Source organism: Perissodus microlepis, chromosome 7 (assembly GCF_051167445.1).
Source record: "Perissodus microlepis isolate ML-2025 ecotype Zambia chromosome 7, ASM5116744v1, whole genome shotgun sequence".
Classification (NCBI taxonomy): domain Eukaryota; kingdom Metazoa; phylum Chordata; class Actinopteri; order Cichliformes; family Cichlidae; genus Perissodus; species Perissodus microlepis.
The window spans coordinates 36,374,772-36,389,532 of NC_140467.1; the positions used below are offsets into that span (position 1 = coordinate 36,374,772).

Below are 14,761 nucleotides of genomic sequence, written 5' to 3' on the forward strand. Positions count from 1 at the left end.
TCAAGAGCAGCTAGTTCTGAGGCTCACCAGTCACTTGAGGGTTACTTTAGCCATCACCGAGGCTGTGCTGTGTATGTGTGTGCAAGGGGGTGGATGCGTTCAGTACATCAGTTTCTCTCTGTGCTTGGTTTTACTGGCATAGCTCCAAGACATTTGAACTACCGCTTCTCATCAGGTGTTCTTTCTTCTGTCCTTTCTTCTACTTCTTTCGTTATTTTAATTGTTCTTCCTTTATCTCCATAGCATGTTATGTTTCCTTTCTTCACAGATAGATTCCTATTCTCATTTTCTTTGTCTATTTCTGCCACTTCCTTACTTCCTCCTCAGTCAAGCATTTAACTTTGTATTTCCTCCTCTTGTGTACTACTTTCTGTTTTTTTTTTTTGTTTTTTTTTTTCTTTTTTAACTTGCAGACTTCACCTGAATATTACCTTCAAAAAATAATGAAACATGAGGAAATAAGGATTAGTGGGAAGATATATATATATAGAAGGTGAAGCTGAGTGAAGGGAAGAGCAAAGAGATAGATTATTTTTGGAATAAAAAGAAATAAAGACAAGAGTGTGGGAGAAAGCATGGTTAGTGCAAGAAGGCAAGTAGCTAGAAAAGCAGTAGAAATGGCCTACAGATAGAAGGTGATAATATAGAGACACAGAGGGTGGTTGATCATAGGGTGACAAAAAATATATATGTGTAGGACAGTGGAGTGCAGATAACACAAAGAGCAGAGAAAAACAAGGGGTTGCAATGGGTTGGAAAGGCAGAGACAGTGTGGGGTAGCAGCTCGAGAGAAGGGAGAAAAGAGGCTGAGAACGAGACGAGTTTATACTCAGATCAATGGATGGCTTGTCCTCTGCTGTGTCTGCATTTCCTCTGGCTCACACAATAAGGCCCTATCACTAGACTTGGGAGAGAGAGCGAAAGTGTGTGAGTGTGTGAGAGAGAATGCGCGTGTGTGTGTCTGTGCATGTGTGTGCACATGTATATAAGGGAAAGAATGACATTCAGAGAGAACATAATCCTTCTGCACTTTCACCGTTGACCTTTACTATTAAGAAGTGACCAGTGTTCCAGTGGAAATTTCATGGAAAGTCATTTATAGGTTTTTACCAGCTGAATAAGAATGTGAAAGTGTTTCCCAGTGTGTTTGAACTATAAATGGACTTCACACCAAGGTGCTTTCACTGAGATGGACCAATTCATAGTGAAACTGATTATTGTGTTAATACTAAAAATGAAAATAAGAATACTGAAAAGTCTTCTTGTAACATCTCCATAAGTCCAAGGGGAGTACTTCGTTTGTTTGCTTAGACGAACCAACATGATGGAAATGCCAAGCTGTTGACTCAACAAGGGCGCGTAATTGACTAACAAACTAATGTACAGCTAAATGGATGAATGATGGCTCCACATTAGGAGATTAAGTCTGGTGCACACGCAGTTTCAAACGCACACTCATGGCGATTTGCATGACCCAGTGGGTAACTGCAACCGTTGCACAAAGTGATCGACAGTGGGGATTGGACGATGATGAATACGTTACTGATAGGAGAAATGCACTATTAGCAAGCTGAATTTGGGGTGGCCTTTAACACACACTGACTCTTTCCCTCTGATCCAAATTAACTGCTGATTGAAAGTAAATCTAAACTTTTAATTTCACAATGTTATAAACAGATGATATGTTTTGTATTATTATGATAAATGGCAATGCAATCGTGGAAAAAAACCACAAACAATAGTACAAAAACTTGAAGTGAGGTGTAAACTACACTAAAAATACATACCAAATAATGTAGGCATCACCCTGTATCACAAATAGTTGTTACTCACAATGTCGTGGCTAATGTATGACCTCAAAGTATGACATTTGACTTCATTAATTTGAAATATCAAAATTAACCTGGTTTGAAATTATCCTGTATTGCAAATGTGGTGATATGTTCTTTAGCTCTTTAGGGTAATTTAGTATCACTATGGTAAATCAACCACCAGCAGCACTAAAACAAATACCCAAGAATGAATCACCATTCATCTGCTGCTTCTTTGGGGCTGGGTCATGGGGGCAGTAGTTTAAGACTTCCCTCCCATGGCCAAGTCCTCCAGCTCACCTGGGGAGACACCAAGGGGTTCCCAAACCAGCTAAGAAATACAATCTCTCCAGTCTGTCCCAGGGTGTCCTCTAGGTTCCTTGTTGAGGAACATCTCACCACACAAGAGGCATTCTAGTCAGACACACTAAGCCCCATATGGGATCGACAGGTCTGACTTATTACCTGCAATATAGATCAGTCTCTCACAGCAGTTTTACAGGGTCTGAACGGCCCAGATACCCTTTTTTTCCCAAAGTCTCTGCTCAAACACACACAAACACACACACACACACACACACACACACACACACACACACACACACACACACACACACACACACACAGGGTCTCCCATGACAGAATGTTTTCTCCAAGTTCACAAAACACATGTAGACTGGTTGAGCAAACTCCCACGCATCCTCAAATATCCTCAACAAGATAAAGCACTGGTCCAGCATTCCAAGACCCTGACAAAAACCACAATGTTTTCCTTCTGAATCCAAGGTTTGACTAACAGGACTGTCCTGTAAGTATCCTGGCATAGATCTTCTCAGGGAGGCTGAGCAGTGTTATCCCCATGTAATTGGAGCACACCCCTCTGGTCCTGCTTCTTAAAAACAGAAACCACCCCATTCTTCTAATCCAGAGGCACTTTTTGGATCTCCACATGAACTGCTGGCTTTTCTCAAGAGTTGTACATTTAAAGTCACAAATATAATATAAACAATTTGTTGGCTGTAAATGCCTCACACTTGCAGATAAAGAACATATGGGGTCAGCATGTTTTGTCTTTTCATTCCAATAAATTCTGTGGAGTTATATTAGAGTCTGTAAAATTATAAGTCAATAACTCTAAAAATAACTGTGAAACTAATAATTTCAGTAATATTATCATAATGTATTGGGGAATACAGAGGTAAAAATCATTTTGATAAATTTAAGATGTGTAAAACGTGTACTTTAGAGTTGATATATTAGCTGAACATCTATACTTCATTTATACATTCATTCTATGCTTCATTTAATTTCTGTCATTTATGGTTGGTTTGCACAGCTTTGTGTATGTATGTGTATGCATGTGTACATGTATATATACACACGTGTGTGTGTGTGTGTATTGTGCTGTTTACATATTGTTGTGATTTACATTGCTGTGCTTGAGAGTCACCATCTACCAGAAGCAAATTCCTTGTATGTGTCTGTGCATATACATGGCCAATAAACGCGATTCTGATTCTGATACTTGCTAATATGGATCCTTGTTGACTGACATCACCCCCTCAATTCAGTTCAATTCAATTTTATTTATACAGCACCAAATCACAACAACAGTCGCCTCAAGGTGCTTTATATTGCAAGTTAGACCCTACCATAAAACATACAGAGAAAAACCCAACAATCATATGACCATCACCAAATAAGTTGACAGTTATCCTTTATCTTGTCTTCCTTCTCTCACCCCAACCGGTCGCGGCAGATGACCGCCCCTCCCTGGTTCTGTTGGAGGTTTCTTCCTGTTAAAAGGGGGGTTTTCCTTCCCACTGTCGCCAAAGTGCTTGCTCATAGGGGGTCGTACGATTGCTGGATTTTTCTCTGTATATGTTATTGTAGGGTCCACCTTACAATATAAAGCACATTGAGGCGACTGTTGCTGTGATTTGGGGCTGTATAAATACAATTGAATTGAACTGAAAAAGTTACAGGATGGCAGTGACCATTTTTTCTCTGATGTGTGACATGAAATTCCTTTCCAACAAAAACAATTTGTCCAGATTAGGAATGAGCACTTGAACACAGAGTGAAATCACAAGTACAAAGCTGTATCTCAGGTTTTCCCATAATGTAAGTTTAATCTTATTAACACGAGCTTATGTTGAAATAAACTGATCTGCCACTGTTTAACCTCCACCAGGCCTCTTTTGATCGTATATGACTTCAGTTTATTTTTAGAGACAAGTGATTTACCCTGAGACAGACGGCAGAGTGCTTGCAGCTTGCAATAACACAAGGCCACGGCCATGCTTTAAACCTGTACAAGGGTATCAGCACACAAGGGTGTGTGCGTGAGAGAAAGAGAAAGAGAGATAAGGTGAGACAGAGTGTGACGAGGCGTGTGCGTGTGTGTCCTCCAGCAGCCATGATGCATTAGTGTAACCTGATCCCTTTCCTCCCCTGTGAGCCCTAACCTTCAGATAGAAAGAGAGATGCAGGTTAGAAAGGCATATTGTCTTATAAACGAGGCTGTTGGTGTTCATCATTGAATATGTCTAATATTAGATAACCTAGCTTATGAAGGAATCATTTAATCTTCTTGCAGTTTAGCATCAAAACTCATGAAAATGCACAGATTTACAACGTTTTGGGGTTTTTTTACTATTTGGGTCTCCCCATATATTACATTGCAAGTATGCAATAAGTTAAACAAAGCCCACCCATGCGCAATCACTTAATACCCATCCTTACCTGTACCTATAATGTGGCAATTTTACAATTCATCTTTGATTGTAATCTCCTCCACTGTCCTGACCTCCTGATTAGCAATACAGACTCCTTTGAAATTCTATATTAAAGCATAAAATGCTCATTTTCCTTTCATGCTTGTTACAAACCAGATAAAGCAATAGTGAGGAGGAGACGTTTCATTACGTTCCTTTACTTCATTTAAAAAAACAGTGTTATGCCTCACAGTCATTTCTTTCATTAAGGAACCTGGGTCATTATTGGCCCAAGTATAACAAAAGTCAATTGAAATTCTTCATGCCGAATTCATTTTGTAATAATGGTGTATTATTCCCAATTTTATTCCCCTACATTAAATAATACTATTCCCGGAGCCCATTAAGAATTTTAATCATCACTAGCTGAAATACACTGTGGATAGATAATTACAGCTGATGATATTCACAGATAATTTGCAGATGATTTTTCCTGTCTTTTCTCTTTCTTCATTTCTTTCTGTCTTTCTTTCTATTCGCAGCTGGCAGGCTAATAAGTCATTGCTATCTGTCATGGTTGACATTTTTTTAAAAAGTATGAAACCCGCAGCTGAAAAAATGTGTCAGAAGAAGAAAGAGAAGAACATGAAGAGTTGAAAAAGGATTTTTTTTTTAAGACAAAGGATCTAAAAATAGATATGTGGGAGAACAATGAATCATTTAAAGAGTTACGGTCACCAGGGTTTAAATATTCATTATGAGTGTCAAGTCGAACCTTTTAGCTCTTATGCATTACAGTTTCACTTCCTTCCTTATTTGATGTTTATTTTCACTTTAATTATGCATCAAACGCATGTTAAAAATACCAAGTCTTTTTTTTTTATAATTTGGATAACGAGAAGCTCGTGCATGACCCCTCACACTGTCACAGTTTAAGGTTTAAATCCCAGCAGATGTTGATTTACAGAGATACAAGTAATATATTCTTGTTGTGTACATACTTTTTTTTCCTTGTACATGGTAAATGGTGTAACACAACATGAATATTTGTTTTTTTCTTGTATCTCTGTAAATCACATCTTTTGTGTGTGTGTGTGTGTGTGTGTGTGTGTCGGGGGGTGGGGGGGTGCACTTTTATATTATTCAAAGATCGAGTTTCAAAAATACACAAATAACCTAATTGAATTTTTTTTAAAAACAAGAGCCATTTTTGTAACTAAATTTTACTTAGTTGCTTACAGACAAACGGACACCTGTTTAACATAAAAGAGCCCCGAAACAAGAACAAATCAAAAACACAATGACAAATACTCAGTTGCTGTTTGTGTCAAAGTGTTTAGTTTAGTTTTCTGAAATGTCGGTGTGTTTTGCACTTCAGGGTCAACAGTAACTTACACTGTAACCCTGCACTTGCCCTTTTCCTCACCCCTTTTCCATCACATTCTTCTGGTTTTCAGCTACATTATTCTTCTCCCCATGTTCTTCCTGTCCCTTCTATCTGTTCATTTATCACCGGCCACATCTATTCTCCTTTCCTATTTCCATCCCCGTGTCCTTTTCCCTGTTGCTTTTCCACTGTCCATCCATCTCGCCCCCATCTTTTCCTTCTCCACTCTTACTTCACCCCTTCCTCCTCTTCACTCTTTGTCTCTCTCAGTCTATTACTTTCACCCTCTCCACTCTCAGCTGGGTGTCCTGTTCCCTCTCTCTGGGAGTAGCAGACCTCCTGACGGCTTAGTATTGATCCGCCTATCTCCTCACTTGCTCTCTCTCTCTCTTGTTCTCTCTCTCTCTCTTCCTGTCCTACACACATGCACACACATACATTAGGTTGACAAGATAAAAGGCTCTGCATGCCCCAAGGCAATCCAGCTAAACAAGACACCAGTGGCTCTCAGCTTCTAGTATATGTATCAAGAACATCTTTTTCTGTTTTTACAAAAGAAAAAAAAATAATCAAGATCGGAAACACTTAACATGCCCAAGGATAGAAACAAAGTATGATATTTGTGATATAAACTGTTCAAAAATTACAATTCAGTTTTTTCACAACAAGCTTGTTTTTATCTGCAAGTCAAGCTCTGCGTGAAATAACATGAATCGTGTAGAATCGCTGTGGTCGAAACATTCTTCAGCTGTTGCCTCAGAAAGCTAAAGGCAACCAGTACGCTGTAGCCTCTGTGAAGGAAAATTTCCGGATAATAATGCTATTTATAAGCTTTGCCCTGGGGGGGGGGGGGGGATAGTTGACTCGTACTGGAAGTTCCTTGTTTTTCTGTAAGACTGTTCAAGCCAAAATGTCTTGGAGATGATGTTTAGGGCCCAGTCTGTATTGCATATGCAAACAAATTGAAAATCTGAAAAAGGCAAGGTTGAGACTTCAGTTTCTGTTTGATCAGCTGCCTTTGTCCTGACAGTCTTGAAAAGAATTGCTGTTCTGAAGAGCTTAAGTTGCAAAGAGGCACTTCATTTTTCCCATATCCGAATGCTGTCAAAAATACAAGTGTAGTGACAAGCAAATTATCAATTTATTTGCCTAATGAAAGGGGGGAAAGTTGTGGATGCAGGCACCGAATTACAAGATGCACAGAAAAATTATGCAACCTTTTCACTTTTTATTTCTTTTAGGTAAATATACGGACTAAAAATGCAATATCACTGTTAACCATGAGTCGCTTTGGCAGAAATTTCTACAAATAGATATCTACATATAGCTGATGGGTTCTCAGATTGCTTTTGCAGTGACTGAACACAAGTCTGTCACCAAAATGCCTCCAGCTCAGTGTACATTTGCAAGTTTTACTGCCAATGTGTTGACATTTTGAATTTCCTTTACACGCCTAAACCTTTTCTCAAAGCCAGACACATAATGGCAGATATTTCATATTTCTGTTATATGAAGCAACAGACTTGTAATGCTAACGTGACCTGCACATCCTTTATTTATGTAAAATCTCATGAAATAAAATCAAAATATAAAACAGAATTTTATGCTCAGCAGTACAACTCCTTACTAAAATCAGTTTGCAGCTCTGTCTTTTTTTACAGCTGACATGCTCCGAATTTAGAGTAAGATGCTTTTGTTCAAAGCACCTTTCAGCAGTATAACAGCATACATTTCAGATGGGAATAAAACCCCTACCATGGTGCTGTTTGTGCCATGCCCAATCTGCTGCGCCCCAAAGCTAACAAGAGGTTGTCAGGAATCAATACCTGGCATGAAAAACGATGTGACTTTCAGCTGCTGTGGCCACATCAATCACGCCATTACCATTAGCTCATCTCTCGACACCAACTTGGACTCCGCTCTCCTGCCCCCCTCCGCAGCCTCTTTCCACTCCTATATCACCGTTTTCCCTCTCCTCCTCCACTCATTCTCGTTCTTCTCATTTCTCTTTCCCTCCCTGCCTCTCTCTCTCTCGCTGCCAGCTCAGCGGATGCCCCTTGTCACAGCTCCTATTTCAGCCTTCTGAAGTTTCCTAATTGATCGCAATTAGAGCCGCAACAGAGCAAAGGGGTGGGGGTGGTGGGTGTGTGTGGGGGCGTGTACAGAGATGTGGATAGAAAGCAAGTATGCCTGTGTATATGACAGACACACCGAGTCGCACAATAATTCTGAACGTGTATTAGGCTTGGATATGTAGTACAAGATTGTATTAGCAACTTGACTAAACTGGACTGCAGTACAAAAGCCATCTGGAGTTGGCCTGAAATGTTACACGATTGTCCATGTCACTCCCACTCGCTTGTCCTGGAAAAAACTCGATTTTGTACCCAAGTTGATCATATATAAGCAGAATATGAAATCACAGTGTTGAAGTGGAGCGGTCACATTAAGCCAGTTCATAATAAAGTAAGAAACAAGTCTTGACAGTCTTTAATTTTTGTGTGGCTATACTGACACCAGCCCTCAGCAACTTTTAGACAGCAAGTTCCAGATTCTCGATGTCTCCCAGTAAGACGTTTTAGCTGTCATGTGAAAAGCCCTACTTCTTCAATGCATGTTTTTATTGCTTGTCTTTTATTTTTGTGACAGCTGCATGTCAGAAAAGGAATCAGACTGCTGTCTCGTCTGCATGGAACTTATCGCTGTCTCTTTTCTTACTTTACTGTGTCCCTGTAGACCTATGCAGCCATGTTATGGCAGGGGGAAAGTGCTACATCAACTGAGGGCAAACGTAAATCCCCAACACCTGGGGTTGGGGATTTAACCAGCTGCTGGGACTAACAACTTCTCTGGCATGCATCGTGTAACTCTGAAATCCATTACCTTTTTGTGTTGCTGAAAAGGAAACACAATGGATGGCAAACAGTGCTACAGAAAAACTGTAAGTCACTGAGTAGTATCAAAAGTGAGCAGATCATTAGTTAATCAGCCCATTCTGTCAACACAGTGGAAGCATTGGTAGAACACAAAACTTGTTTAGTGAAATCGCAAAAACAGTAATAAGTTTGGGATCAAATCAAGAGCTGACAGAGTGACTTATATGAGACATCTGGGAGTCTGGAGTGTGAGGAACAGAGACCCAGAGATGTGTAATAGAGAGATGGAGAAGCAGAATGACAAAGGGGCAGAATAACAATAGTGCCAAAGCTTTTTCCATCCTCCTTGCAAACGTTCCCTGACCCCCCTTTTTTCTCATTTAAATTCCTCTCCATTGTTATTGCAATCCAGGCCTAACCCCCCACTGTCTGGCAAACACTCATGCACACAATCACACACTAACACTGACGGACATTAGAACACACATGCATTGACCTGCAACAGCAAGCAAGACCATCCCAAGGAGCTATGCTCACACATCGCTGCTAATCCCTGTCAATGGGCATACACAAGCAGACACTAACAATATCTGCTGGAAAGATGGGCTCAAGTTTCTCAGGCGGCAGATGTGTATGTGGCCTTAGCCATGCTGACATGGGCGGGGAGTAGCAAACAGCTCGTCAACAAACATCCAGTGTCGTGTCAGCGATGCAAGGGCAGGCAGACTAGCGCATTTCAGAGCTGTGCCTTGTCAACATGTAGAAATGATATAGCTAACTTGTTTCTATTCCTTGCCTTACCCATCCCTGCTCAGCATTGTTTAAGACCAGAGAAAACTCACTTGTCAGCAATCACATCGTACAGAGCAGACATACTGTTCTCACTAGTGTTAGCCCACTCCACTTTCAGAGTTGTCTAACGCAGCAGCACGGCAAGAAATAAAATTCTTGTCAGCAATGGTAAGGACACGGCTGGGTTAATACAACTCCTTGGCCTATCACTCCCTTGTCAGCATTTTAGGTCAAAAACATGGCAAGTGGCACAGACCTTAATATTTTTGCCTTGTCAATGTGCAACATTTAATCACTGCAAGTTATAATCTTACTGTGATTATGGCATAAATATTTGTCTTATGTATCCAACAGGTGGTACATTTCAATGAAAATTTGCACAAAAAACATCACCTATAAAGCAATTATTGACGTTGATTTTTTTTAAATTCTCATTAATTCAAATTCTTTTCATTTTTTAATTATTCATCTCTGCAAATGTTTGTTTCACCTGTCACATTCAACATGCCTGTGTATAATTTGACAGTCACCAAAATTTGTATCCGCAACACAATTTTGTTCAAATCACATTAAATTGAATGACTACACTGAAAAACCACTGCTTTTATATATAATAAATAATTATATTAGTATTATTCTGTATTCTAAGCAAACCCTCCCATATGGAAAAGATATATATAAATCTTATAAAGTTTGTATCTGTCTTGCATGAAACTTGTATGAAAAGCATACAAGAGTGAAAACAGATAAAAGATCCCTTGAAAAATTCTATAAATGAAACTTGTATGTTTTGGATACTTACTAAAAAAATATATGAAAGTAATGAGAAAGTGGCCACTTTCATGAGTAAATCATATATGATTCACTATATGAAGTAGGCCACATCTTATGCAAGTCTTTTATGAGTTTTTTTCTATTTCTTTTCCATATGGGTTTGCATGTGTTTGGTCAATAACATCTTTGACTCATAATGTTGGCGAATTGAACATTTTTTTATTGAGTAAAATTAGAGGTTTGCGACTTATTACAATATTACACACCACATGGGATTCTTAATGTCATCAACTAATCCTGTTGAACACCGCAAATATACATACATAATATATACTGCATACATGATAAAATATTTAAATGCATGGTACAATATTTTAATGAAGGGATATAGTAAACTAGAAAATTTACCAGAACAATATTGATAACAATCATATCTCATGACATGATGATGCTCACCCAAATTGTTTTTTTCTTATCCCCACATTGCGTTCTGGTGCTCTATTTTCTAGACTTTGTTTAGTGGCTTTTGATAACTTCTCATTAATCAGCAGCCAGTCAACTGCACTGGGAAGATGCAAAATTTGCACTGACTGTTAAAATACGTAGTGTAACAAATGTAGAATGTGCACAAACTAAATAAACATATGTTAATAAACGCATGCATGGTGAATATAGTCGTAAGGTCCCCATTCAGTGATCAATTGATAATATATATGATTGTGGGACTTGTATAAAATATTTCTATATACCTTATACATGTTGGGACTCAGTGCCCTGAGTTTATGCAAACTTTCCAGTCAGACTGGTCCACTCACCTATAGGGAATTTACAAAGATGTGTTACAATCATTATAATATGATTTAAATTGGGATTACTCCTTATTGTTATATTGGTATTTCTTATTCCATATCATTCCCATGTCAACAGTGACAGGTCAGAGCCAGTGATATTGCAAGAAGTAAAAATAAAGAGCAAGTAGGTTAAGCCATAAGGTAATGGGTAAAGGGTAATTTATAGTTACACTATAAAAATGACACTATGAAACAAAAACAAAAAAACAACAACAACAAATATATAATGTAATTTAAATTCCCATTAAAATTATTTTTTTTACACTTATTAAAGATACATTTTTTAAAATTTGCTTACAGAGATTTGCAGTGTACTCTATACCCTCCTCTAGCTTTTTTTTTTCCTGAAAACTGGGTTAAAACACTGAAAAAACTCAGTGACATCTCCCTGTACCCAGTGGTAACTAATGAACGTTATTAAGCACTGCTGTGGGCTAAATGAAAGTGTATTAGCTATTCTAAAAAGGAACAAACACACTTCTTGATGCTTGACATAATGAGAGAACTAAAAAGAGCTCTCAGGTCATTTTGAATCCATTAGGACAGAGCAGGCTCTTAGGTAACACGCACACACAGATGTGCACATACACACAAAGATACAAAAAAAGGGGACATAAAAATAATTTCAAAAATCCCTCCTCACAACTGCAAAACTTAAAAGTCAATTTCAAAGTCAATTTTATGCTAAAATGCATTTGCAAAATAAATCTGGGAGCTGTACATGGTACATTGTAGATAAATCAATGTTGAAATGATCTAAAAAAAAGTGTGCTTTTCAACTATGTACAACAAACACATGGAAAGTCTGATTGTCTATGTGCGTGCGCATACATGCATGTATCTGAGTAAATGGGATTCTGACGACCAGACGACCCGCAGTGATGAAAACACACTCCCACGTTACAGATCACCCCTACACACTGATGCACTAAACAGAAGGAGGTAGATGCACTTGCGTAAGTGTAGAGGAATTTGCCAACCTACATGTCAATGGAATCATTTGCAGAGAGAGAAAGATGAAAAAACTGGGTTTTGTGGACAATGTCTCATGTGTATAGTACATCATGAAGGCCTTTTTTGAATACAGCATCAATAACTATGCAGTGGACTTGTGTGTTTCTTCCAGTTAGTATTTGATATACATCATAATATAAAAGAAGGGTGGGCTGTTTGAGTAGATATATTTCTTCAGAAGGACAACTCCCCCTTAGCAATATAACCAAATTAGATGCATTCAGTGGGAAAATGGCCAAAAACGTGTGTGTGTGTGTGTGTGTGTGTGTTTCTTTTTTTTTTTCCTTTACACTGAGCCAGTGTTTGCCAGTATGTAAACCATCTCTGGTAAGATTTACCAACACTGAAAAACCATCTAGGTTTAAAAAAAAAAAAAAACTGTGTATAAAGCTACAAAATACAAGCAAATGTAAAAGTTACATTTGTTTCTGAACACTAAAGTAAGAGACCAGAAAGCATTATCAAGACAGGAAGAGGGAATGTGACATTTCAACTTCAAAAAGGTTATAACCTCCATCATATAAATATATTTTCACTAGGCCATCCCTTTTCATCTGAAAAAGACAACTCTCATGTTACTCACCGAATGAAAAATAAACAGGGAACCACAAATGTGACATTTAACGGGGAAAATATATGGATTTTAAAGGTTTTTTTGAACTGTTCCAACAAAATATTGAAAACAGCTGATGTGAAGATGTAACAAAGCATAGCAAACAAAGCAAATCCTTGTCATGTCCAAAATATTTACATAAAAAAATATATTACCCCCCCCCCATTTTTTTTAAGTCAAGCTAACTGAGAAGCATTGTCTAAAAATTGCATGAATTCATTCACTTTCCTTCATGCCTCCAAAACTAATAAATGCTCAAAGTAAAATATTCTATAACAATACCTTCGTAACATGGTATAAATGGATTACATGCTCAGAGCGGAGTCATCCCACTTTATCGAAAGTTTTCGAGTTAAAAAAAAATACAACTGTATCTCCATTCCCATTATCAACCTTACCTGTAACGCACCTTCCGGTCTCCTGTGTCTCAGTCTCCTGAATATTCACTGCTCTTTGTTTATTGTGATTATCCTGCATGAGATATGGCTTGCTGCAAGCCAAATGTCCCAGTAGGGAGAAATAATTCTTGAACTTGAACTCAATTACAGTTATGCCGAAAAGAGAGTCACTGAGTAACTGGATTGCCTTCCACCTGTTTATCAAGAGTAAAGCTTGTGTGGGCTTGTGTCCTCAGTTCAAATCCCAAGACCTACACAAAAGAGCTGTGGCTGGGAAAGCCAATCTCCAATCCTTTCTGCTCTCTCATCAGCTATAGTCAAGTCGTCCTTAAATAAGGGCCCTTCAACAACATTTTCACTGCAGCTACTGAATGAACAGCAATTTACATTTGCTAATTTTCAATATAATATCATCTGTCACTTATGAGACATTAAGACAATTCTGACAAAATAAGAATGCTCACATTTCTTTACTTTAATTCAGTGACATTACATTTTTAGTTCCAAGTCTCTGTGACTGAAGAAAAGTGTGCACAAATACTATTAGTGTTCAAAGCATTGCTCCAGGCACGGATTTCCCTGTGTAACCTTATAGTCCTTAGCTGTCAGTATGAATGCATGGCATTGGCCTGAATGGAATCTGGATATCTGTCGACGTGTGTGTCCGTGCTGTCTGTGTATTTCTTGTATATATGTGTGTACATACATGCAGGTGTGCAGTGTCTGCATACCTACAGTTTCTGTATCTGATCACTGACATGTATGTGTTGCTGGAATTTCTGGACAGGGGAACTCTGCCTCTACAGAGTCCTTTCAACACCCGCTGCTCCATGCGCACGCACACACAAGCACATCACACATCCTACCGCTGACACACACATGTCACTACGGCAACCAGATACAGCTGAAGCCGTGCTACTGACAGAGAAGGAGAGACCACCATACTGGCAGACCAGAGCTTTTCAAAGAGTAGAGCTACTGGGATCGCTTATTACTTTTTTTTTTTCAAATATTTTTTTTCTTGAGAGCCACAAAAATTCATATTCATCATCTCATCAAGTACCTGAAGGTGTATATTCACACTTACATTATTTTTACCACATGGGACTCACATTGACTGATTTCATCTTGAATGCTCACTGTCAAAACCATCATCGTCAAAGTGGTGTGATGTAAGTTTCATGTGTCACCACGACACATTTACGAGATGATGCAATCTCACTGCTGACATGGTTAGGCAGGAAAACAAAGAGGGGAACAAGCTTTTTTGCCTGTTTGTGGTGAACATTAAACGCACTTTGTAAAACACGATCAGCACAATGCATCATAAAGCTAAACTGTAAATAAAGGCAAGAAAACAAGTCAGATTTGAGTTTTGATCTACAGAAAGCATGCACACACACACACACACACACACACACACACACACACACACACACACACAAGAATTAAACTTACTTCTGACAGGGCAAAATGTCAGCACGTTCCTCCTCTTCACCCTGTCAAAAACAACATGGAGTTAGTCACT

At 38.6% G+C, this 14,761-nt stretch overlaps 1 protein-coding gene across 3 annotated transcripts in view; it reads right to left on the bottom strand.

The window, feature by feature from the left end:
- The window catches only part of cntfr (ciliary neurotrophic factor receptor), a 212,754-nt gene that overhangs the window by 163,698 nt on the left and 34,295 nt on the right, over window positions 1–14,761 (bottom strand). For all 3 annotated transcript variants that reach the window (XM_084934843.1, XM_084934842.1, XM_084934844.1), the window contains exon 2: window positions 14,692–14,732. Coding sequence is in view for 1 of the 3 variants with exons in the window: in XM_084934842.1 (XP_084790968.1) it covers window positions 14,692–14,732 (41 nt within the window). In the remaining 2 variants the exon portion in view is untranslated. The remainder of the gene's footprint in view (window positions 1–14,691; window positions 14,733–14,761) is intronic.